Source organism: Cryptomeria japonica, chromosome 7 (genome assembly GCF_030272615.1).
Source record: "Cryptomeria japonica chromosome 7, Sugi_1.0, whole genome shotgun sequence".
NCBI lineage: Eukaryota > Viridiplantae > Streptophyta > Pinopsida > Cupressales > Cupressaceae > Cryptomeria > Cryptomeria japonica.
In genome coordinates, this window is record NC_081411.1 from 407,522,253 (window position 1) to 407,549,852 (window position 27,600).

The 27,600-nt window shown below is 38.6% G+C and overlaps 1 protein-coding gene across 2 annotated transcripts in view; it reads left to right on the top strand.

Moving 5' to 3' along the window:
- Positions 1–27,600, top strand: part of LOC131041410 (alpha-N-acetylglucosaminidase) — a 286,676-nt gene that overhangs the window by 126,860 nt on the left and 132,216 nt on the right. For both annotated transcript variants that reach the window (XR_009105026.2, XM_057974485.2), the window contains exon 10: positions 8,026–8,143. Coding sequence is in view for 1 of the 2 variants with exons in the window: in XM_057974485.2 (XP_057830468.2) it covers positions 8,026–8,143 (118 nt within the window). In the remaining variant the exon portion in view is untranslated. The remainder of the gene's footprint in view (positions 1–8,025; positions 8,144–27,600) is intronic.

Genomic DNA, 27,600 nt, shown 5'->3' on the forward strand with positions numbered 1-27,600 from the left:
CCAAAAAATGCAGATTCATGGTGCCTCAAGGGAAGCTGTTAGAACTTAGGACACATAGTGTGTAAGGCTGGACTCAAGACTGGCCCAAACAAGATTTGGTTGATAGTGGAAATGGAGGCACCGACAGATGTCACAAGAGTCAAATCCTTCCTAGGACACATAGGGTATTATAGGCGGTTTATCGAAATTAGTTAGTGATCACGAGCTAGATCACTCGGTATACTTCGTGAGCAGACTCCTATCAAAGGCGGAAAAAAACCATAGTAGGACAGAGAGGGAAGCCCTAGGGATGGTGTACTCCGTCCAGAAGTTTAGACATTACTTACTGGCTACGCCGTTCACATTCTATGTGGACCACTAGGCGTTAATGTACTTGGTAAATAAGTCAATCATTCAGGGGCGAATAAGCCGATGGCTGCTGCTGCAGGAGTTTACATTCAGCATTATTGTACGACCTGGGAAAAGCCATGTGATAGCCCACCAGCTATCTAGAATCAAGTCATGGGAACCGACAGAAGGAGTAAATGAAGACTTCCTGGACGCCCACTTATTCCGCATTGCCGTTCTTCCTGCCTGGTACACAAGCATCGAGGAATATCTGTCGACATCACAATTCCCTAGAGAGATGCCACCAGGGGAGCAAAGGAAGCTCGCACTAAGGAGTAAGATGTTTCAACTCATTAATGGCCTTTTTTATAAAATGGGACCTGACCAGGTCCTACGGCGATGTGTCCTAGAGGAAGAAATTCAAGGTGTTTTACGGGAAGCACATGAAGGCCCGGTAGGAGGGCACATGGGGCACGACACCATGGCCAGGAAAGTTCTATTGGTAGGGCTATGGTGGCCGACACTGCACAATGACGCCCGGGAGTGGGTGACGAGTTGTGACACGTGCCAACGGGTGGGGAGGCCGCTAAAGAGGGATTTTATGCCCCTCAACCCATCCAATGCCCAGGAACTGTTTGAACGATGGGGGTTGGATTTCATCGGACCTTTGAAGGCAAGTCGAGCTCGACGGTGCAAATACATCGTGGTGGCCACGAAATACTTGACCAAGTGGGTCGAGGCGCGGGCTTTGCTAGACAATTCGATCGTCAGTACGACAAGGTTTATCTATGAGCAAATCATTACATGGTACGAGATTCCAATACGAGATTCCAATCCAATTGACGATTGACCGGGGAGGACATTTTGTCAATCATATAATCCGGTTGCTCATGACGAAGTTCAAGATATTCCACTCCTTATCAAGACCCTACTATCCTCGGGCGAATGGCCAAGCCGAGGTGACAAACAAAATAATCGTCTCTGTGATTTACAAGTCTTGCGGAGTGGAGAAGATTGGGAGGAACGCTTACCGTTGGTACTGTGGGCGTAGCGGACGATGTATAAGGTCACCACAAGATAGACCCTCTTCCAGTTAATGTTCGGGTAGGAAGCGGTGGTGCCAGTGGAATTCATGGTGTCGAGTCTTCGGATCGCCATTGACAACAGACTAGGCGACATAGAGAGTCTTCGAGAGCAGTTGTATGCCTTGAGCAAGTTGGACGAAAAAAGAATGATGGCACAATGGGCCACAAAGGCAGTCCAGCAAAGACGGAAGGTCTGGCACGACAAGCATCTTTGGCGAATGAAGTTTACTCCGGGGCAATTAGTGTTGAAATTCAATGGGAGGAACGAAATCAAACTCTGAAAATTTAAAGTACGATGGCTAGGCCCCTTCAAGGTACGCGAGGTCAATGCCAACGGGGCGATTAAGTTGTGGATGCTCGACGGGAAGGAGATACTAGATGCCGTCAATAGGTCGAAATTAAAACAGTACCACGAATAGAGAAAGGTGACCGATCTCGAACCCCCCCGAAGAAATAATAAATTAAAAAAAAAAAAAAAAAATCCGTACGGTCGTACGATAGGTGACTGTATGGCTCGAAATTTAAAAAAAAAAACAAAAAAAAAAAACGTATTGTCGTACGAGTCCGTACGGCCCGATTTTTTTTTTTAAAACAAAAACAATTTAAAAAAAAAAAAGAAGAAAAAAGCGCTCCATACGGTGGCACTCGCCATACGGTGGGGCTGCGCGTCCACTATGGTGGCACCGGGTGCCCACCATGTGGTGAGGTATATACCCCCACAAGTAAACAAAAAAATAAAAAAAAATCGCTGATAGTAAGAAAGAAAAGAATCGAGGAAGGAGGATAGTACATCACACGCCACAGCCGTACACCGTACGTTGACATTTGGAAGGAAGGGTGCAACACATGCAAGAAGGTTAAAAACCCTATAAAAGCAAATTAAGAGAATTAATCGGGAATCAATTGACACAAACAGGAATAAGGTAGATTGGAGAAAACGGTTGTAGCCGTTAGAAAACAAGTTACAGGGAGGGCGAAGAACTTTAGAATCAAGTGCAGACACAGGCAAGCGAGTTTTGCCATTTGGTGTGCGTATTGCAGGCAGCTTTGGGATGAGCAGCAGTCAGAAAAGCAGGAAGCATCGTCCAAAAACCCAGTCGACAAAGGACAAGGAAGAGGTAACAGTGGACAATATTGTGTTTGAGGGTCTTAATGGAATAGACTGCAGGAATTGGTGGGTGAAGACACCTCACGATGACCCGATAAAGAAAAATCTTCACGAGGCACAAGTACATTGGGCTGTCCAAATGCCAGTTTTCTGCATAAAAGATTTTGAGGTGGTTTTGCGTGCCATGATTGGCAGCTATGATAGACACCGCCACCAGACTGTATTTGACTATCAGCACCGACGGATAACTATTTCTTTCACGACAAGCGATTTCAGCAAGGTGTTTGGCATACCGGGGTTGAAAGGGAAAAAATCGATACTTCATAGAAAATCACTCCAGAAAACCGTGCCACCTTGCTACAGTTGATGTTGCAGGATAATCTCACGCAGGGAGAAAAAGATAGCCTCAAAAGTGTAGGTAAGAGTAGGGGGGTCAAGAAAACATTTTTGGCTAAGGGAGTATGGTGATGCTTGTTGTCCGTAGTAAAGAGTCGCCTTATAGGTGCCAGCCGCGCATCTGAGATAGCTATCACACAGATAGTGTTGATGAATGGGCTGCACACTGGGGTGGTGTATGATTGGGCATCACTGCTGGCGGATAGGATGGACGAGTTCATGACTCTACAGTACAAGAAATTTTACTTGCCACATCATGTCATTGGGTTATTTCTCGATGTAGTCTGCATGCAGATCACCCCAGGCTCAGAGCCATTTGAGCCACAAGGTCGTGTTGCACCGGACCAACCGCCTATATTCTACTAGTCGCACTTGGATGTCTTGGCACATGGCATGGAGGCACATCTGGGCACTAAAAGGAAAAATCCCGCCTTGTCAGAAACGGAGTCCGACACAGAAGAGTCTGACGTAGAGGAGGATGCTGATAGCAGCAGGGAGGAATCCGCAAACACTTCCCAAGTAAGCGGAGGGAGTTTTCGTTTGGTAGGTAGAGGGGGTGACCAGTTGCCTGAAGAGGAGGTAGTGGAATTGGCAGGCACAGAAGGGTCAGTTCTAGCATCACACCAAGCTCGGGTCCAGTTTACACCAGCACGCTTACCGGAGACTTGTCAGTTGGCGGTGCCACGGTCATTCAGGACAGTCAGTGTAGTCACCACGGTGCCACTACCTAGCTTTGGGCAGCCTCGGGTGACGATAGCTATGACACCACTGAGGGTTGAGACCACAACAGGGATCGACTCTGGAGTGGCCTTTGTTTAGCAGGATGGGCCAGGTATCTTGGCGAGTGCAGGGGCTTCCATGGAGCAGGATGTGCCGGGGGTGCCAGGTTATATGCAGGAGGTAATGATGGAAGCAGGGGCTCTCCATGATGACCTCAGCGCCTGGTTGAGCCGTTACCATCTCACACGTGTGGCACCTATAGGGGAGGCCACTCTATCTCCAGGCGGGGAGATGCATCCCTTAGATATCATTGATCTCGAAGAAGGGAGTTCTCCGAGCAGTAGGGCGCTTCAGAGGGCTGCATCACCCCCGGCGGATGTAGTAATCAGTCCTTACAGAGAGGAGGGGTTGCCTGTGGGAGTGTAGCAGGGTGCCAGAGAGTTTGAGAAGTTCATTGCTGAGATGACTCTAGGAGCACATCAGCTTGTGACATCTGCGAGACTCCAGGAGGATGCCACCATGGTTGAGAGGATGGAGATGTTGTTGACCTTTGCCCGCACCGGATGCAGAGAAGAGTTTGGGAGGTGTTTTGAGTCTGCCGGGTGGCCTAAGACGGAGAACCTGGGGATGCTGGAGGCTTGGCGCCTCACTGAGGGGGTTGGCGAGACCCGGATGCAGTCCTTGTTGACAGAGGTGGAGCAGGCCTTCCGCAAAGGCTATCTTGACCTCCGAAGGACACAACACATGGCATCCACAGTTGAGGCCTTGCGTGTAGCAGCAGTGATGGCTCGGGAGGAGCTGACTGCCAGGTTTCGGGAGGTTGAGGCTACCATGGCACAGACTCGGACAGTGATGGACATTCTGGTAGCGGATAAGTCTGCCTTGGTTATGCAGCTAGAAGAGGAAAGGGCATCCAGAGCTCAGTTAGAGACTCGATTGGTCAGTGCACTGGAGAGCGTGGACAAGAAGGATAAGGAGGCAGCCTATATGGTTAAGACTGCAATGGAGAGGAAGATGGTGGCAGAACGAGTTCTGAAGGGGAGGACAGAGCAAGTGTACGAGCTGCGTGGGCAATTGGCGTCCACCACTACACCACCACCGACGCCTTCTTCTTCAGGGACGCCCTCTTGCCCTCCCCAGTGATTTGTTGTTTTGGGTTTCAGTTTTGCTTATACATCATTCCCATTTTGGTTGTCTATCCTCCGGAGATGACATTTCTTTTTTGGGGGATGATGTTGTAGGGTAATTAAGCATTAAGGTAAATTGTGTTAGCATCGGCAGTTAACTCGTCGGTTGTCGGCAGTTGGCACTGGGTAACTGACCAGACTCCTTTATATTGTATCGGTTTCCGGTAAGTTGGACATGCTATTGTAATGGAACATATTGCAATCATTGTTTGTACTGCCTTATTATGAATCAATAGAACACTTGTGAGTTCCATATATTTTGTGTACTTCTGTCATTTATGCAATGTCTTAACCTAACACCCTACGGGGAAAATAGTAATGATTTGAAACTGGTTGGAGAAGTTATTTATGTGAATTTACTTCCATTTGCAATTGGTCTCATCAATTTTCATTGGGATTTGTAAAAGTTATGTCATTTTTGGTACAAGTTGTTTCTAATGACTGATTTTTCTGTAATAGTCTGGAAGAAGCGTATGGTACAGATTGATGTGGTATAATAACGGTCTGAAACCAATGGGACAAGTTGGAGAAATGAGTCTAGTTTCATTTCCTTTTTATTTGATCCAATTTCATTAAGTTTTGAATGAGTTATGACATTTTTGGTGAGAGCAGGTCTGTGATAAAACTAGGGTTTCCAGCAAGCATTAAGAAAACTATATCTTTGTATTGCATCATCCCAAAAGGATCAAACTTGGTGAGAGTCTTCTTTACATCGCTGCACAAGGCTCCTATAAAGGAGTTTGGGTTATTTGATCATTTGGGAAAGATATGGATGTTTTGTGTGTCTTTTCATAGTGAATGTTGTCATGAGGGTTTAATAAAATAATACATTTTTGAGTTGTTTGATGTAATGATGACTTGTGTGCCATCAAAAGCCATAGTGAGAGCCATGATCAGGCCAATATTATATTTCCTTGCTGAAGTTTTGATGACATGTGTGAAATAGACCAAAGAAGCAATGTATCCAAGTGGTGTAATTGGAATGCACCTCGAATTCATTTAAGTATAACTTGTATGTTGATTGTTGTTAGCCCCACCTCTGCATCATCATCTCACTATCATGCTTATTTATTGTATTGACATCTCTATGTGAATGATTTACCATGAAAACAATTGTAACGGCAGTTGTATGAACGTTGATTTCATATATCAGAACTTTATGACAGTGGTATCATTGTTTGGCAAGTTTTCGTCATTGTTTCCTTATTGGCAAAAACACAAAAAAGCAATAAAAAAATCTAGGGTGGTTATTACAATGAAGTAAGCCTTGCAAGTGGAGGTAGCCTGAGTCTATCGTTTCTATTGGAAGTAAATAAATTTCTTTTTGGATTTCCTTGGTATTGTTGAGATGGAAGATTCTATTGAAATTCTCTCTTCATATTTGTGAGATTAGTCAACACTCTTTGCAATAAGGGACGTGTTGAACTTTAAGACATGGGTTTGATGTTGTCTTTTCTAATTTATGCAATGGTAATCATGTTGTTTTTAACACAATTGGCTGCTTCTGGTCTTCTAGTTCTTCAATCTGATTGGATTTCATCTTGAGCATGATCTTTGATGGGAGTACATTTATAATAAAACTCAAGAGGATTTTTGGAGAGGGATTTAGGGTAGCATTATGTCAACAAGGTGGTCAAATCATGTAAAAGAAATTCTCATTTGCTCATTATTATCTTTGTTTGCATGTTGCTGGTATTGACGAGACTTGATGTCTTCAAGATGGAGATGCATAAGTAACCCTCTTCTTAGCTACAATAAGCCAAAATAGGGGGCGGCCTGGCACACAAACACCTCACTTCAGATTTCAACCAGCAACTCTTCAAAACTGAAAATATTTGAAGCTCCAATGAAACCCCTGCTTTGAGATTTGCCTTGCACACTCTTAGTTGATCTCCCACAACTGCAAGTGTGTTTGCTAATGGAGGTTTTCATCTCCACAAGTAGCTCTAACCCCTAGGGTTCAGCCACGCTCCTCTCAGGAGACAAGAAAGAGAAATAATCCAACATAACATGTCTAGCAAATGAATCCCAATGTCTTTATAACTCTCTCATCTCCTTTCACCCTAATTGGGGTTTCTTGTTTTTCTAACGCCTCATTAGGTTTTCCCACTTAACTGATTTACTTTATTCTTTTATTTGTCTTCATTCACTCTTAAGGAGGTGTCCAACATAAGCTTTTAAAAACCTTATAACATAAAGTCGCTTTAGGAGAAATACTTTAGTTAATAAATATTAACTTGACTTTTTAAAACCTTGTTTGAGTTACCTTTTTTCCCCTCCTCAAGGGTACCTAGCAAGGGGGCACCGCACTCTCTCTCTAGAGTTAAGTGACTTTTAGGAGGTGTATTGCTTGGTTCTAGTGTAGTTTTAGAGTGGCAACTTGTTGATAATATAATTATTAACTGATTCCCACCAAATGCACTCTAGAGTGCCTTCTGAATCAGGAGAAAATCATCCAATAAGTGTCCTCTATCCATATGATTAGTCTACGAGGATTCATTAATAGACTAACCTTGAATACCAAACTGGCTAGGACGAGGGAACATACACTTTCTTTAAAGCTTCTCCATTTTAACTCTGCTAATTCTTCTATGCTTTTATTGCCTTAAATATTTTGGAGCTTTACTAAATATTGATTGGTTATGAATCATAAAGAATTATTATCAACAGGCATAAAAGCGATTGAACTTTGTTTGTATTTGTTAATGAGATATATGAATGTGAATAATTCTTTTTAACTTGGTGGTGTATTCTTAATACCTTATACTTGTCATAAGTTGAGATCTAAATTTTATTCTATTATTTAAGTCAGCTTTCAATAAAATAATTAACTCTAATAGGAAACTTATTCTCACTATATTTGATTATTCTTTCAACCATTGCTGTTATCAAAAACATTCTGTTCTTTATAATGGCAAACTCAAGGGAGCAAATGTATTAAATATGATCTGAAATGTTGGAAACATTAATGTATTTAGAAACATTCAATCACTGTTGTATTTAGAAACATTCTGTTCTTAAGAATGGCAAACTCAAGTGAGAAAATGTATTAATTATGATCTGAAAATTTTACATTTATTCATTGTGCTTTAAGGATCAACTTTTATTTGAAAGTGTAATATTTGGAAGAAATATGGGTTGTTATCTTTTAAAAAAATTGGCTTAGAACAGTACTTATTCAAATTGCTTTTAATCCATGTAGTGACACATTTGATGAGAACACACCACCAACAGATGATCCAGAATATATATCTACACTTGGAGCTGCAGTATTCAAAGCAATGTATGCTGGTGATAGCGATGCAATTTGGCTAATGCAGGTGTTAAGCTAGCTTGTTAACAGTTTTTTCAGAATTGCATCAATATTTTTGTTCAGTTGTTGTTCTATTTGCATTCTTGAATATAATTATTTTGGTTTTTTTCAATTGTGTGATTGAATATTTTAATTTGACCCAAACTTTTTTATTTATATTTTATGTATAGTACAAAACTGATGAAAGTTACGTGCTGTTACCATGTCTATGAGAATGGCCTATGCCTATGAGTAGATATCACATGCAAATGAACAATGATTGGACCAAAATTATTCTATGAGTAAAATTAGATACATTAACTAAATGTGAAATTGTAAACTACACACCCAAATCATTACCTTTCTTGAAGAATTAGAAATCATTTTCTTCAATTACTCATTGGAAATGTTGATACCATTTTCTTGCAAATTTACAATTTTTGCTGTCAAATGCATGTGGAGCAATGAAAAACATTTAAAGCAGAAGTGTTGGGAAGAACTAGGACTTCACCAAAAGTATAAAGATGCAAACTAGATATTTTTTAAAAAAAATTTTAAATTTTTTTTAAAGCAAGCACTTTTGACTGGAGCTATGAACCAGTGAGATCACAAGGAGAACCTTATCTCTGAATCGAGGGCCAAGGCATCCTCTTTGAAGCATCCTACACAGCCTGAGAGCACAACTGTCAATTTCCTAGCCAACGAACAAAGAGCAATCGACCAGCGAGCATCGGGGGGACCAAGAGCATGCTCCAAATTTATCAATCACTCCTTGGCGTGCACCAATGACGAACTACCTCTCTAGCCAAAGCAAACCTTTGTTTGGTTGTCTGCCAAGTCAGCAGACCGGTACGGCAGGCACGGAGAGGGGCCAAGCCCCGTGCATCGAACTCATGACCTCCATTGAGTGAGGCTCACAGCAGTACCGATGCGCTATGGGGTTAACCCGATGCAAACTAGATATTTATTAGAGGTTTCAATGCAATTTTAAATTCAATAGAGAAAGGGGGAATAACCTTATTCCAATTCCTTTAGCAATGAAACGAGTCTTTAGGATGTAGAATCTAAGGAAAGGCAATTTACCTGGATCGATAGAAGACAAAGGGACCAATTTATATTAGAAGGTTGGATTGGTCCCTAGTAACATAGAATGAAACTCAGTCAAGGATAAAAGTTTGATAGAACAAAAAATTGACTTGCTCAGCAAAAACTCAACAAATAAAATAAATTATACAAATACATAAAATAAACTTAAATAATGCATGAGAAGCATAAATAATGTATTTAGAGAGCTCATAAGTCTTTTAAAATTTCAGGTTTTGATACCTCATCTGCCTCAGTACAAGTGTCAACATATTCTCAAATACCCAAAAACACTTGTCTTTTTTGTTTGCACCCAATTCATTCAGATATGGTATTCATGCCCTTTGTGCCATACCCTATCAAATATTTTTATAGAGGATAAAAAAGGTTCTATAAACCCAAAGGTCAAAATGCAGAAAAAAAACCTAACTATTACAAATATTCAGGACAACTGCTTCTAAAATCACGGAACAATGCATTCTGAGTTAATGAGTAGAAGAACTTGTTTGTGAGAAGCAACAGTTGTTGGTGATCAATGTTGTACCCATACGCAGTTGTTTTTAAAGTTAAACACAAGCCATTTTTCGTTTAGTGAATCGTTGTAGAATCCTTGTCTTCCCATGTTTGTGAATGCTGTGTTTTTAAGTTCTAGTTAGTGTCCTTGCATCATCAGATGAGATGACAATCTGAGATTGGATGCAAGAAAATAGCGAAAAATTGGCATGCTGATGATGAGATGTGTGCCTGTCCATTAGCTTATCAAAGGGGCATGCACTTGTCCAGTAATAGACCCAAAAGTTGTAAACTTGTCAATATGGCATTCCAATGTAGGTGCACGAGCCATCATATGAAATGACCAAAAGTTAGAAAAACTCAAAATTTGGCAAACATAAGTAGAGTGTGCACTAGACAAGGAAATAATCAAATTCTTTAAGTGAAAAGTGGCAGCCCAATGACCATGCATGTGCCACTGCATAGCATGTCATGGGTTTGAAATTGAAAAAAATGGTGTCTCAATGCAGGAGTATGTCGATATACTAGTAAACCAAAAGCTGAAAAATGTGAAAGGGGGCCACTTAGACTTGAAATACATGCTGCATCACAAGGATGCAAATTTTTTTCAGAACTCCAAAAAGTGTCAAATACGGTTGAAATGAATTCCTCATTGAGGAACTGCCCATGTTTTGATTAAAATCAAAAGGTACTAAGGGCATGATTTTCATGTTTGAGTGAGGAAAACCACAACATAGCAATGGGAGCATTTCATCTATAAGGGCTCTTGGTTTTCATATTACTTGGTTTTTGCATTCTTCATGAATTGTCTTATTCTTTCCAAGTGCAAGACTTGAAGTGTCATTGCAAGGTTTTATTCATCCTCAATAGATTTAGCGGTAGCATATCATCACTCGGCCACCATGATTGCAATTTGTGCAATCTTTTTAAGCATTGAAGAGGTTGTCAAAGGCCAACATTAAACAGTTCTAGACATTCTTCTAAGGCAACTCGGTTTTAATCCTTCATCCTCCATCCTTCCTATAAGCTCCTAGTGTTTGGTGGGCTGATTTTCATTGCAAGGATTGTACAGCATTTGGAGCCTAGGCTTTCACTTTGGCATTTTCAAGGTCTTATAAAACATGAAACTTTTAGGGTTTCCAAGGTGGTTAAGGTTTTGAAGGCTTATATTCAACAAAAGGGGATATTTTGGCAAATTCAAGTCACCAAGATTGTGAATCTTGCTTACTAGGGTTTTCATTAATGGTGCATCATTTCTTGATCATATGATCACCTTCAACTTGGGATTGTGATTATTTAAAGTTCAAGGATACAGAACTAGGCAATCTGAATGTGCAAGAGTTGGATCTAGAAGTAAAAATCAAAGCTGGATACCAGATTGCAAAGAGGCTTAGAGATAGTGGATTATGTAATATACCCAATTTTAGCCTTTAGGCTAATAGGAGTAACAAGGAGAAATTAATTAAATTAATTTCTTATAAAGTCATTAAAATAAATTAATTATTAAAAAGTGACTTTATATTTAATTAATTTAATTAAAAGTGACTAAAGTATAAAAATAAAATAATAATTAAATTAGTCACTTAATTAAAATGAATAAAGTGTACCTACCCTCTTCTAGAAGGTACCTCATGATGGGTTGTGAAAAAGATAAATAGAGGAGGGTGATTGAAGGAGGGAGACTAAGATTGGAGATTGATTTGGTTATCATGACATGACTGATGTGTGGCGTTGGTTGAATCTCTGAGGACACAAACCTTCAGCAGATTGGATAGAAGGGCTGGACAAAACCCTAGTTCTTCATTTGGAGTAGGTTCGTGACGCAATCTACATTGGTGCTTAATTTATGAAGTCTTCTCTCGAAGACAAATCTGTATTAGAGTGGGAGACATTTTTAGTCTTCCAATTTTGGGTTCTGTTGGTTGAAAATTTTGTACACTTGGGGAAATATTCAAAATTGTGGTTTCAACCACAGCGTGTGAGTAAAACTCTCTTAATTAAGGGAAGGCTTCCCCTATCTAACTATAACTTTGAAAATAAAATGGGATGGGACAACAATCTTTCTTCTTCCTTCAAGAAAGACAATATCCTTTTCTCTTCACAGAAAAGGATAGCGATTTGATATAAACAACAGTAACCACTTTCAAAATGAAATGAGAGAAAGGAAATGAAGTTTCCTGAAAGCGCAAAGACTTCCGTCACTTACTTTGGGACAGGATAGACATATCAAGCTCAAAGACTTGATTATGTGAAGTCCTATCTACCCTTTTCTATACTAATGCTATAAAGAACAGATTATAACAGCTCAAAGACTGAAATATCTTATTCTTTTCTACTTAAAAGAATGGGAAATAGTATAAGCTCAAAGACTTACATCTATTTCTCACAAAATCTATTCCTAAATTCTCTTAAGAACAAGTGAAAGCACAAAGACTCACAGCTTCTCTCAACAAAATATTTATTTTAATCTATATTAACCTCAACTACTTGCAGCACAAAGACTGCAAATCAGATGTGATTAAGCTCTTTAAGAAACACTTGCAAGAAAGATAATATAGAACATAAACACAAGTATGTAGCACAAAGACTCAAAGCTTGAACAATTTTCTTCTATTCCTTTCAATTCTTGAATTTACGCATGAAAGCTCAAAGACTTCTTTGCTGTAAATTTGGCAGAGGTTTTGCTTGCTTTCCAAAAGATAAAGATTACAATAGACCCCTCAAGTATTTATAGAAGAGGAGCCTTAAGAAAAAGGTGGGAGGATCCTAACTAACTTGAGAGATTCTCTCAACCACCAAGACTTATTCAATAACTAACTAAGACCTATTCCAACTATAGTCTTAATTGGACACAACTTGTAGTTGTCTTACATGTAATTACACAAGTGCAAGTAATGTGTTAACTTGCTTTTTACAAAAATACTTTTACATGTAACTTGTCAAAACAAAATTACAACTAAAGATTACAAAAGTGGAAAAATACAACGAAGTGTTGAAAAACACTTAAGTTGCATTACGTGAAGACACAAATCCTTTAAACTTCTGGATGCTCATTTGTAGTTCCTCGGGATTCGGTTCATGGGTGTTCTTGGCAACAACCATGGTCTTCACAATAGTGTCATGACACCGAAGGAGCGCAGAGTTGTTTTTATCCAGGATAGACTGGATTTCATGCAAAAAGGCTTGGTGTTTCATCAATATCTAAATTGAAGCGGTCGAGAATTGTTCGCTCCTCCATTCATTATGAATCCTCATCTGTAAATCAGCAAGAACTTCTTCTTTTGGAATCAGCTCTCCATCCTGACTTACTATGTTGCAAGAAGCCCTTTCACAATGTGAGACAATATCTCGGAAAACTTCACCCCGAAATCTCTTTGCATCACCGATCTTCTCAATGAGGGATTTAAGAACAAGGGCCTCGTTTTCCAGGAGCTCTTCAAATTCCAAGTACATGACCCTGGAAGAGATGATGGCATGCTCCTGTAAAACACTCAGCTGTTGTTGGGGCATGGTACGCCAGATTGTCAAACTCTCTTCAACACTTTCCAAATTCTTTTTGAAAGTATTAGAAGTCTGATCCAGTTTCTCCTGAATGGTCTCTAACTTAGACATTATCTGAAAAATGTCTTTCATTACCTATTCACATAGATCGTGAAGCTGATCAACCCAGGAATCGAGTGCTTGTACCTTCTGAGCAACCCTTTTTACTCCACGAATTGATTCTTGGGAACTAGAAGAACCTATGGATTTACTCCCTTCAGCAGCAGGTTTTGTGATTTTATGAATGGCTGCCATAAGTTGTCGGTTTTCCTCTTCTAGCTTGTCTTTCTTTGCTAGGAGTTCATCACACCTTTGTACCAACGAAGCTACGGAAAACTGGGCATCATGTTTAGTCACCTCATGCATTTGTTTGCCCAACTCTATCCTTGTAACCTTATAATCAGCAGCTGACATTTCTTCAAGTGGCTTATCTGCAATGGGTTCTACAATTTCAGCTACCTTCATCTTGTTGCTGTCAACAGTTACTCTGGAGATAGTCTTGGCCTTCTTAGCCACTTTGGATTTGGACTGTTTCAGTTGCTGATAATCAAAGGCATCAGGAGAGATTTCTTGCTTCTTCCTTTTCGGAGTAAAAGAGCTGAGCCATGGAGGTAAAGTCATCAACTCCCCTTTAGTAGTAGCTATAGGCAAAGGAGAAGCAGTTTCTGTTTGGATCACCGTGGTCATCCTGGGAGGAATATTTGTTTGGACAATGACCACGGTTTGCTCAGTTACCAATGGGCATGTAAATTGCCTCATAAACTCTTCAAAATTAGAAGTGGAAGTATCAATTTGTGATAATTGGATGCAAGTAGGAATATTCTCAGGAACTTCCAACACACTCTCTTGTTGATGATCAGGAGGGGGCTCGTATGCTGAAATGAGAATAGCATTCTGAGGAGATTAATCTACAAGCAAATCAAGAGGAGAAAGAGGCGTCTCAATGGAAATTGGAGGAATGATCTCATGAGGCGAGTCTGAAACTAGAGACTTAGGAGCATCATCAGATTGCTGCCCTTCTTCTGAATTAGCTAGATCAACCACCTGAACATGAAATCATGATTTTTCTTTCCCACAAACTGTCGTTTCCTCAGGAGGAAGAACTACAGCCCTACTAACTCGCAACTTGATCCTCGTGCCCGAAGACAATGCACCTTCCTTGTCAACCTGAATTTCAGACTTACGTCCAAGAGGCCCAGTAGAATCATCTTCTTTTCCAACCTTGATTTTTATAAGTCTAACAGCATTACTTTTCAGCCATGTGTTGGTGTTAGCCAAGATAGGCTGAAATCTCTCAAGGATGGATACACACTCTTTGTGTGACCATTGAATCAAAGGAAGTGGAGCTTCCTCAACCCTCTGCAAAATGTATTCAGGATCAAGTATGTGCTCATCATCAATCATCCCCTGTGGGATATCTACCAAGTTCAAATCAACAATTTGCTTGACAGTGAGCTTGCAGTAATCCATCTTCAAAACTTCGGCCTCTGTGCGGAGATCCAGATATCCTCAATGCGATGCATGTGCATAAAGGATTTCTTGATCTTCTCCTTCATACCCCTGTAATCAAAATCAGCTCCAGGTTTAAACCTTTTTGAGTTTGATTTCCTACATTTCAATCTCCATAGCCTTAGCTTTTACAGATGTGACAAGGGAATACCGGCCAATTTTCAATGGATTTGTGGTAGAGATCCCCATTCCAACCTTGTGTCTAGCAGACTGAAAAGTGTGGACTGCCATGATCTATCTTCCCAACTCCATAAGAATGATCCTATCAGTTGGGTATCTAGGAAGCATATATGGCTGACCACTATAGCATCCAATTCTCATATAGGTAAAGGTGGGGAACTGTAGAAACAAGCATCCATACTCGCTCACCCTTTCCCATGCCTCATCTGATACTCTTTTGTTCCTCAGAGTTCTGTCAAACTGACACATGAAATATCCAAAGAATGCATCTTGGACTCTTCTGAAATGCAGTCTGTTGGGTCTCAAAGGCAACTGATCGTAATATTCCCAAACTGGTATAAGCGAGCGATCACCCTTGGTAGAAAGACCTGGAAAGTGTCTAAGTGATGCTGCCAAGTATACCAAATATGAGTTCATGTAAAAAGTCATGGTGGAAGGGACTGCTGCAAGTTGTTCACACAAGGCATCGTTGATGACTTCTCCCCATGATATATGATGAGATTGCCTTATGAACATGATGAATTGGTACATCCAGGGCTCAAAAACATTAGAATGTTCAAGTCCCATCATCCTGTTGAGAAGGGTTATGGTGTCTCCTATCTCCCATTTGAAATCACAACAGTACAACTTAGCCCACCTTGAGAAGGAGGCTCGTGGCTCTTGGATCCACCTGTTGATATGTTGCTTACAATCTTTTTCCCATTTCACATAGTAATCAGCCGCGCTTTCTTTGGAGATTTCCATGTAAACAGGTGCGGGAGGTATTCTGAAAACCTTCTCGATCGTATCTACATCAAGACGAATTATTGCCTCACCATCATCATTTTTGATGATTCTTTCTCTTTGTCAAAATGATGGGCACAGGCAAGAACAAATTCAGGTTCTAGAGCAGCCACCGAGAAGGAAGATGCATGATGGATATGGCTGTCCAACAACCGCTGCATGTTGTTATCTTGTGGGTCTTCCACCCTCTTGACAAACTCTGACATATCCACGTGCCCTATTTCCGTGTCTCTGATACGATCCAAAGGGGAAGAAACTTGGGAAGGTGCCACCTCATTCTGATACTTGTCATACTTGTACTTCATCTTTTTTGGAATCGGAGATGATGGCAAATCTGACATGGATTGGGAACCTGGAATACTGCAATGAAGACTTAAAAGTGTTAAGGCAACATCATAGTCAGCTGCAAATAACATTCTTCCTTCTTCAAATGGGAAAAACTTCGATTCTTGAACTTCACGATATTGTGAGAGGAAGAGGGGAAATATATGGAAATGGGAAAATCTTGGCTTTGACCAATTTCGGATCTTGGGAAAATTTTTGCAAGTATACAAGTTGGAAAGAACGTACATGCAATCGGGGTTTTTAAAATCCGAATGCAATTACACTTCTAAATTTGCAAATGGAGAAATGGATGGAAAATGAGAATTTCATTTGCAGAAAAATGACGGAAATGGAAAGTACGGATATGGGAAACATGAATGGATAGAAATGGGAAAATTTGGGAATGTCATTTTCATTTAAATGGGAAGAACTTTTCAACATGTAATTTGGTTTTTAAAACCCGATTTTGAAAGGGAGGATATTTCACATTTTTTTAACTTGGAATTTCAACAAAAAGATGGTTAAATTCCTTAACCGTAAGGGAAGAACAAAAATTTCCATCCAACTTGTAATCGGGATTTAAAATCCCAAATACAAGTAAAGAAGGAAAATGGGGAAGAACAATGCAACTCAAAAATTGCATACAAAGGGGAAAATCTCTCTCACAAAACCGATTTTTGGGGGAAGAACAACAAATTTACATAATTTGCAATTAGAAAAGAAAACCAAGAAAACAAGAAAATGAAACAAAGAAAGGAAAGAAACCATACCTTGCTTCAAACTAAAAATGCCTCTTCAAAAGATGATTAGTCTTTGAAAGAAGAAAGGATAGCCTTTAAATAAAGATCAAATGCATTCAAAAACCCTTGCCACGTTTTTGAAAAAAACGTTTTCAGCAGCAAAATGTGGCAACAAATGCAAGTTTGGAGGCACAAGAAGTGGCCAAATCTCCCCCCCAACTTCAACGCCTAGGCATGAAAGGCAAAAACAAACTAGGAGATTGCAACTTCCTGGAGTCTTGATCCCCCAAAATGTGGCTTCAAAGAAACACGTGGTAAACCGTTTTGGCAAAAAATGAGGGTTTAATCAGCACTAAAACAGCAGCAATGTGTTCTTTAACACCCATAAATCGCCTTGCTACAAAATCGCCTCCTTACTCCTTGAATTTCTCCACAAAATTTGCTTTGAAATCTTCAAAAACCGTTTTTTTTTTTTGCAAATCGGGTTTTTAGGAACAAATAGCAAGTTCGAATTGCATGAAACAATGAAAATCGGGTTTTTTGGAGGATATAACAAGTTTTAATTTTCACTTTTTCATCAACAAGGCAAAATCGGGAATTTTGGAAAGATATGCAAGTTTAAAATCACTTGTAAAGGGGAAATAAAACCCCTACAACAAGTTATAATTTATTTACACACATGTAATAGGGTTTTAAAATCTCTATTACATGTAAAAACCATTAAAATAGGGGCTTTTGGAAAGAACTACAAGTTTACTTGTAACTTAACCCAAAAATCCCTATTTTAACTGAAAAAAGCCAAAAAACAATAAAAACAATAAAGGGGAAATTTAAAACAAATTACAAGTTTTCATTTTATAAAAAAGTGCACATGTAATAAACTAAAAATTTCCCTACAAAGACCAAAACAATGGAAATTATTAAAACTTGCAGTTCAAGGAAAATTCTACACTTGCAGTCGGGATTTTAAAACCCGAAATTGAAGGAAAGACATAGCAAACGAACCCAGAATGTGACGAAATTCAAAACGTAGTTCGAGGATGGACTGAGGATTAAGCCAATCCAAGGATTAGTCGAAATTTTGCCTCGAGAAGCGTGCCATAGAGTAATTTTTTTTCATTTTTTCACAAAAAATTTATGTAATGGTCCTTCATTTTTGTAAACAGAAATGAGGACATCAACTAGCTCTGACTGGGGAATTCTTTCATTTATCCTTCAAGATTGTGAAAGAAAAGAATCCAGAACTCTAAGTGCATTCCTCTTATCCATTGGGTCGCAGAGTCAAACAAAGCAAAAACAAACAAACAAAAGACAAGAAAAAGACAATATTTACAAGAAGTTACCTCAAATCTTTATTCAAAGTAATGCTTCAAATGTGTCATGACCCCTCCTTGTGTCATGTCCCTTCTCTGATCATTATATATATAAAACCTAAATGAAATAATTATTACTAATTAATATAATATTTATTAATGAATGATTAATTGAAATTATTAAATACTTGTTTATTAATTAATATTCATTAATGATAATATTCTAAAGATAGATATTTATGTATTATTCATAACTAACAAAACCATGGCCACAGTGGCACTAATTTGGAAGAAGTCGATGTCAACTAAGTAGGACTGATTCTATAAACAAGCTATGTAATTATTAGAGTAAGTGATCAAAGAAAATTCAGAGATTATGTTTCCTAAATAATCAGTTCTAGAATGACGATTGTATTATGAGGCCCATACACAAAACATCAATATCCATGCAGCGATTGGTTTAAATTTATCTAAGCGATTAATGGTCCAAGATTACAACAAGTTATAATAAAACCACAATATCGATTGCCATACCAAATATAAATAATAAGGAATTGTTTTATAAGTTAGCGATTTGTTAAAGGAAGTATAATGAGAATACAGTAGACGTGGGCAAAACTCATTCACAAGAAGGACATGGACAGAAGAATTCAAGTGGTAAGTGTATAACTTGGTCGAAACATAAACCATAAATATTTTGAAGTGGTGCGATCTATATCAAACAAAATGATTAATGTGTTGCAAATGGAATGGTGGCTATTAAGTAATGTCTCTTCTCAAAGAGATCTCTTTTTAATAAGACGTGTCTCTTAAAAGATAAATGAGACACATATTAATAGAGTTTGGAATTAGAAATAAAGGGGGGATAGGGAGGAGAAGAAAAGGAGACGCTGCAAACAGACAAGGAGGGAAGGGGATCGTGGAGGGGCACAGCCCTTCACGAGGCTTTAAAGGGAAGCAGCCACCACAAGGGAAGGGGAGAGGAGATACCACGGGAGAGCAGTCAGGAGCAGACTGCGTGACCAGCAGGTAAGAGGTAAGGTATAATGTATTATAAATTAATATATTAGTGTGAATTAATATATGGTAATAGTAACTAATGTATATTTCATTGAGTATTAATTAAGTATGATAATTAATAGATGTTAATGTTAATTAATATATGTTTCATTGCGCATTAATTAAGGATGATAATTAATATGTTAATATTAATTAAAGTACATTTCATTGAGCAGTAGTAAGAATATATTAAGACTAAAACATGTGGGCATTAAGGAATACAATTAATTAATATACTAATCTGCTCATAGGGAATGATTAAGGAATATAGATGTTATCAAGGAAGGTGTAGTGCATATGTCAACAATGATAGGGTATATTTAATATGAATATATGCTAAAGAATACATTAGGAATACATGTTAACATAAAATGTAGATTAGGAAATAAAATAGTGCTAAATCATCAAAGTGCATTATAAATACAAATGTAAACACATGTTGGAGGCTATAGGGAGGAAACTCCCTTAGTCTAAGGAAGGGAACTCCCTTAGTCTAAGGAAGGGATTATGAAATCCCTAGGGCAGTATATATATTGATTATTGATATGCATATGTAGGGCTTGGTTGATTAAGTTCAACCAAGAGGAGTTGGATCTAGCCTGTCCACTCCGAAGACTTGGGTGATGGGATGCATCACCCAAGGCAAGGAATGACACATGGTCTTCCTTGGAGGGCTTGGGTGTAAGAGGTTACATCTAAGACAGGAATTGAAATAACCTTCGATTTCTTGGAGGGCTTGGATGTAAGAAATTACATTCAAGACATGAATCGAATTCACCTTCGACTTCCTGAAGGGATTGGAACCAAGATGGTTTCCAAGAAGGCGAGCTTTACGGCCGCCTAAGGACATACTTTGTATGGCATTCGTATCCTTTTTTAGATTAAAATTATGATTATGTTAATTAAGTATCTTAAAATTCGGTGGCAATTTAGATTACATATATATATTTATATGTCTGTTGTATTCTAACAATCTGTTTTTGCAGGATAGTGATCCCTAACTAGTAGGGACATTACAAAATGCTGACCATTATAGGGCAGCACAAATGGTGTACCATCATGATAAGCCAAGATAAAACTATCTTCTCCAGCAACACGGTGAATAGTGAAGGGTCCTCGCCAAAGAGAATCAAATTTACCATGTAAACCTTTCGGTTCCCTTCGCTTATCCCAAAGCAAAACACGATCACCAACTTGGAATCCTCTTTGCTTTGCTTTTTTATCAAAAAGAACTTTGACTTGTTGCTGATGCTGAGCAATCCGATCCACCACTTGTGATCTTTGTTCTTCCAGCTGAGAAAGATACATGATCCTTTTGTCTAAAGCATTCTCATAAGTTTGATATTCGATTGTTTTAGCCAACTTAAGAGCAGGAAGTTCCAAAGTGATGGGTATTTCTGCATTGATCCCATAAAGAAGCTGAAATGGTGACATACCAATAGCCCTTTTGGGTGTAATTTTGTCTGCCCATAAAGCATCAAAAAGAGCCTTATGCCAGGACCTTTGATTTTCCTCCACAAGCTTGCGAATAATAGTAATCAAATTTTTGTTACTTGATTCCACCTGACCATTACCTTGGGGATAATAATCGGATGAATGAGTTAACAAAATACTATATTCAAAGCAAAATTGTGAAATTTCAGAGGAAGAAAAGGTGGCTGCATTATCAGTCACAATTTTGAATGGAACACCAAATCTAGAAATAATATTCTCCTTAAGGAACCTGCACACTATCTCAGAAGTAGCATTCTTTACTGGTATTGCTTCCACCCACTTGGTGAAATAATCTGTAGAAGTAAGGACATAAGAATGACCTGCACTTGAAGAAGGATTGATCACACCAATGAAATCAATGCCCCATTGATGGAAAGGTTCTTCAACATTAACCGGCTTCAACGGTAACGCTGCAAGCTTTTTTTTGCCCACAAACTGCTGACAATGTATACATTTACGCACCCATCTAAAAGCATTTTGAAAGAGAGAAGGCCAGTAATACTTAGCTCTCAAAATTTTGTGAGCAGTCACTGGTGCAAAAAAATGACCACCACAAGCCTGTCATGGAAAGATTCCAGCAATTTGGTTTGTTGTGCTCTATCAACACAACGGAGGAAAGTACCATCAATTGCTCTTTTGTACAAACTAGTATCCCATAATACAAAGTTTGCAGCTTTCAACTTGATACTTCTTTTTTCCTTTAATGACAAATGTTGTGGACATTCACCATAAGTCAAGAAAAATGCTATATTAGAATACCATTCATCAGTATTACTGACAAACAACACCTTGGGAAGATCTTCAGAATCATCCAATTCTTGCTCCTCTGGAATACCTTCCGCCATCAGCTGACAGAGCCCTCTTCCTCGAACAAGCTTTGTAGGCTTGATCTCCAAATCATACTCTTGGATTTTAGCAATCCAATTCCCTATTTTTGTGCCAAACTCTTGTTGTGTTAAGATAGACTTGATTGATGTATCAGGAACTAACACAACAATATGAGAATTCAGGATGTAAAAACGGAAGTTCTTGACTGCTTTAACAACCGCATAAGCATTCTTCTCAATAGAGGAATACTTGAGTTCATGAGACTTTAAAGGACAACTCATGAAAGCAATAGAAGATTCAATCTCTTCTGAATTTTTCTGCATCAGAATAGCCGACATAGTATGCTTGGAAGCATAACTATACATGATGAATTCCTTGGTGTAGTTGGGACATACCAACACGGGTGCATGAGCAATTGCATCTTTGATATCATTGAATACAGCTTTGCCTTTTGAATTCCAATGGAAAGCAGTCTTTCCTTTCATCATATCCACAATATGACGAGTCTTTTTTGCAAAGTCAGGAATGAATCTCCGCAAAAAATTTACCTTACCAAAGAAGGAATGAACAACAGTCTTATTGGATGGCAAAGAAAGAATTTGAATATATTTTACCCTTTCAAGATCAACTTTTATTGCTTCCTTGGAAACAATATGACCAAGGAGTTTTCCCTCTGTCACCCCAAAAACTGACTTCTTGGGATTAAGGGAGATGTCGTGCTTGCGACATCTTTTAAGAACATATTGTAAGTGAAAAAGATGATTCTCATGATCTTTAGAAAAAACAGTAAGATCATCAAGATACACTACAATATATCTTCCCATAGTACCACAGAAAGCCAAGTCCATAGCTCGTTGGAAAGTAGCCCCTGCATTGATCAACCCGAAAGGCATTTTGCGGTAGGCAAATGTACCCCATGGAGTAGTAAATGCAGTCTTATGTTGATCGGGTTCACTAACCTTAATCTGATTGTATCCTGAAAATCCATCTAGCATAGATAGCATCTCGGAACCCGTCATCGTTTGCAAAACTTGATCCACGATTGGCAATGGATAATTGTCCTTGAGTGACAGTTGATTAAGATTTCTGAAATCAACACATATACGTATTTCTCCATTCTTCTTACGCACCGACACTATATTTGCCAACCATGTTGAATGATGGATGGGAAAGATAATCCGGGCATCAAGCATCTTTTGAATTTCAAAAAGAATGGTACTTGAAATTTTTGGATTATACTGGCGCTGCTTCTGTCTGAAAGGTTCTGCACCAAGCTTGAGGGGAATATCATGCTACACTTCCTTGGGTTGAAAAGATTTTAGATCATCATATGAATATGCCAAGACATCACGGTATTGGCGCAAAAGCTGGATGAACTGATCTCTTTCATCTGAAGTGCAATTATTGCCAATGTTGACAAACTTTGGATCTTCATCTGAACCAATATTATATTTCTCATAACCCATTGAAGATACAAAATTTTCTTGTTGTCACTTCTTAATATAACGATCATGTTTATCAAAAAGCTTCTCAAGTGAAACCAAACCTTTAGGAATCTTATTTCCTTTCAGCTGAAGTGTTTCTTCATCCGGCTCAGATGAGGTTTCTGACATTGATTCTGATGAAGAAGAAGAAGAAGAATGACTCCCTTCAAAATACAAATTATTGAAACCATCTTCAGCTTGCAAGAAATTGTTAATCTGCTTGTCATCATTAAAGATCTGCCAATGATCCCAATTGTCAGGCACACTAGGTCTGCAGATTAACTCAATAATATATTTATCCTGACCAAAGTCAAGATGAGGAACCAACAAAGTAGCTGAAACAGGAAGGGAATCAGCCCTGTCATTATATTCATGAGGAACAACTGAGATATTAAAAGAATCAAAATCTTCAATATTTTCCCATACCAAATTACAATAATGCCTGAGTCTATCATTCTTAGTTTGATATATATTCCTCACTTGACAAACAATTAATTCTGCATCACCCTGGGCATGAAGATTTCTGATTCCTCTTTTCAATGCAACGCTCATCCCTAACAAAAGCGACTCATATTCAGCTGTATTGTCAGTATTAGCAAATTGCAACTTGAAAGAGTAAGGGAAGATCTCTCCCTTAGGAGATATAAGAACTACACCGGCCTCGGATCCATTTGTAGCGCAACTACCATCAAACTCAAGAGTCCACACATCATTTGAACTATAGTCCTCGTTGGAGTGACTAGTACTACCTTCATCCGAAACGGATGCATTATTAAAAGAAAAGTTGTCATCTTCTTCCATAGGAGAAGATGAACTCTCCTCTTGTGTAGGGGAAGAGTGAAACTCTTCTCGTTGAGAAGGTAATAGAATACTTTCATCAGCAACGGGAGATGAGACTTCTTCAACCATAATATATGAACTGGAAGACCCATCTTTCGATGCTTGGTCTTGATCAATATCAACTAATTTTTCATTTGCTGAAAGTAGTGAAATGTCGGAGCTGGTAGAAGGACAATCTTTAGCAAATTCTGAAATTTCATCTATATGGAGATAATATTTCCCGAAACTTGAAGATTCAAAAAGAATCTGAGCATGGGGATCATTAGACTTGACAACTGTGTACTTGGTTTCTCTTTCAGGAATTAACTTCTGCACAACACCTTTGACAGGTATTCTTGCTTCCGTCATATCCATGTTGAGTTCGCCCCCAACATCCTTGCAAAAATTACGGCCAAGTAACATTCCATATGACGCAAGAACGTCAGCTACCAAAACAGTCATCTTTATTTCATTATCTGGAAAAGCTGCAATAAGAGGCACTTTTTGTTTTCCATGGAATAACAATGACCAAAAGTTTTGGTCAAGGTCAGCCCCAAAGCTTGAACAACTTTTGCGGGCATGACGTTATTAGAAGCACTTGTAAAGGGGAAATAAAACCCCTACAACAAGTTATAATTTACTTACACACATGTAATAGGGTTTTAAAATCTCTATTACATGTAAAAACCATTAAAGTAGGGGTTTTTGGAAAGAACTACAAGTTTACTTGTAACTTAACCCAAAAATCCCTATTTTAACTGAAAAAAAGCCAAAAAACAATAAAAACAATAAAGGGGAAATTTAAAACTGTTGGTGTAAATAATTATTCATCTTGGATATTATTACACCTTACTCAAGTTTACTTAGGAAATGCATTTCATAGTAGTTTGGGTATGAGACACTTGGGTGTTTGTGCCACATTGGGATAGTGTGTATAGGAGAATTTCCACCCTTTATGGTGTTGATCTTATCTTGTTGTTATATTCCACCTCATGTGGAATATTATATTGTTTCTCTTACCTACTCACATCTATTTCCTACCTACCCTTGTTTCTTATTGAGCCACATGTCATGTTTGTGTGCTCACATATCCGTATAGCCTTGCCTAAATAAGCAAGCTCATCTACATTGTTTGTATGGGCAATCAATCTATATCTTGTAATGATCCAGTTGATCATATTTTGCATCTTGATAGAATACAATTTATTCCTATCATATATTTTGTCTCTCTTATTTGTGCTTTCCATTGCCTCTTGATCTTGGCAAAATCTCACAAAAGCAAATTACAAGTTTTCATTTTATAAAAAAGTGCACATGTAATAAGCTAAAAATTTCCCTACAAAGACCAAAACAATGGAAATCATTAAAACTTGCAGTTCAAGGAAAATTCTCCACTTGCAGTCGGGATTTTAAAATCCAAAATTGAAGGAAAGACATAGCAAACGAACCCAGAATGCAACGAAATTCAAAACGTAGTTCGAGGATGGACTGAGGATTAAGCCAGTCCAAGGATTAGTCGAAATTCTGCCTTGGGAAGCATTCCATAGAGTAAAAAATTTCATTTTTTCACAAAATTTTTATGTAATGGTCCTTCATTTTTGGAAACAAAAATGAGGACAACAGGTTCATTGAAGGTGTTCCAAAGAACATTTGGAAGAGTTTTGAATATTATTGCAGGTCTACCGTTAAGTTATATTAGACCCTTGGAACCAATGTTTTTGCTCATAATAGCTGATTGAGGGTTGATAAATTTATGGGTAAGGGCTCAATCAAATCACCTTACCTAGGTGTCCATTTTGTGCATACGCTTGGCAACCTTGCAGCTGGTATTTATTTATTATATAACCTGCAATATTCCTGAGGTTGGGTGGCGTCTTTAGCAAGGGCGATTTTGTGCTTGGAGAGCTCTAAAAATCATCAAACTACACCAACTTGATCACTCAACCCTCTCCCTTGTCTCGGCTTGCGAGTGTCTTGTACTCAAGAAACAACATATAATATCTAATAAGACCTAAAAGATATTGATTGTTAATATTGCAATAATATAGCTCACATAGTATAGATCTAAGTTGTCAGTTCTAGTTGGGATCAGAGTTTTGGTAAGCCAATTTTTTTTTCCTTGGGTATGGCATCTTTTATTATAGTTGTATAATATATATATGTGGTAATTTTTAAAAATATATACAAATTGTGAATACATTTGATGGTATGATACTTAATCATCAATCATTGGTAGTGATAAGGGGAAATATTAATTGATAGTTCAAAATGTCAATATTATGTCATATATCATATATGTCTAGGGTGATTCAAATGAAAATCATTATAATTACAAAAATTGAAATAAATACAATAAAAAATTTGTATCATTGTCTACAATCTTTATCAAAAGTATCTAGATCATGGTCGTCGTTTGGGTCCACATCATTTGAACCACAAGAAAATGGATTGCCACTCCCACTGGGTACATAATGTGTAAGAGCCTCATCATCATCTATACCAAAGTTCCCAGACTCGGACTCGGCAAGGCCGACTCGACTCGTGACTCGGCTATGACTCGGCAAAATAAAAAACCCTTGAAATTTAGAGATTTTTAACGATTTAAAACTTGTTTCATGTACCCATTACTGAATAAAGCTTAAAGACACTATAACATTATCAAATAGAAGCTAATTTGATCACATACATAAACATACATCCATCACATGCGTAGAAATGTAAATTGTAGCTGAAGGAAATAGAAAACATATATATAAAGAGTTATAAATGTTGTCAAATGTATATAAAATCCATGACATCAAATGTTCCCAAACATATATATAACTGTAAACAAAAACAAGTCTATGGCTCAGGCTCTAGCTCATCCTCAGCCTCAAAGTAGTCTGTCTGCCTCCTACAAATGCGTCTAAGGTAGGTCCTGGATGACTGAGAAGCCATAGTCTCCGCCTGTGAGGTGCCTGTGCCGGATCATGCTCTATCCTCCTCCTCTGCCATAGCCACAGCCTCAGCCTCTCTGTCTGCCTGGTCAACCCATTCATGGTCCTCCTCAGTGAAGACGAGATCGGTAGACTCAGTGATCCACTCAGACTCTGGATCGATCTCCGCTAAAGTGATCGGAGAGGAGTCAGTGTCCAAAATCTGTCTGGTCCTAAGACGGAGGTTGTAATGAACAAAAACAAGATCATTCAACCTCTACACAGACAATCTGTTACGCCTCTTCGAGTGGATGTGCTCAAACATGGACCAATTGCGCTCACATCCAGAAGCACTGCATGGCTGACTCAAAATACGGATGGCAATTTTTTGAAGGTTTGGGGTTGAGGGCCCAAACATTTGCCACCATCTATTTGAAATAACGAAAAAGAAAAAAAAATCAAACTCATTTCCAACTTTAAGGCTAGATTATAAAATCAAAAATTAAAATGCATAAGCCATAAACTTAAGAATCTTAAGTTTACATATATTTCTACTTGGCTGCAATTGTGTTCGAGCCTCTATGCACATGTTGCTGGCGAAGATTGCCCCTTCTTGATTATTATATTTATCGAGCTGGAGCGTTGTACTTGAGGTTGTGCCATCAGTACACAACTTTTGAACCACTGTATACAGGCCACTAAGAACCTCCTCATCCGCCTTGAAGTCATCACGGAATCGAATTGCCGGATTGAGGTAATAGGTTGCTGCATGGATGGGCCTATGAAGCTGGTTCTGCCATCTCCTATCAATAATCTCCCAAATGGGGCCATACTTATCCTCATCTCCTGCATATATGGACCTAATGGCCTCTTGGGCCCTATCCATACCCTCATATATATA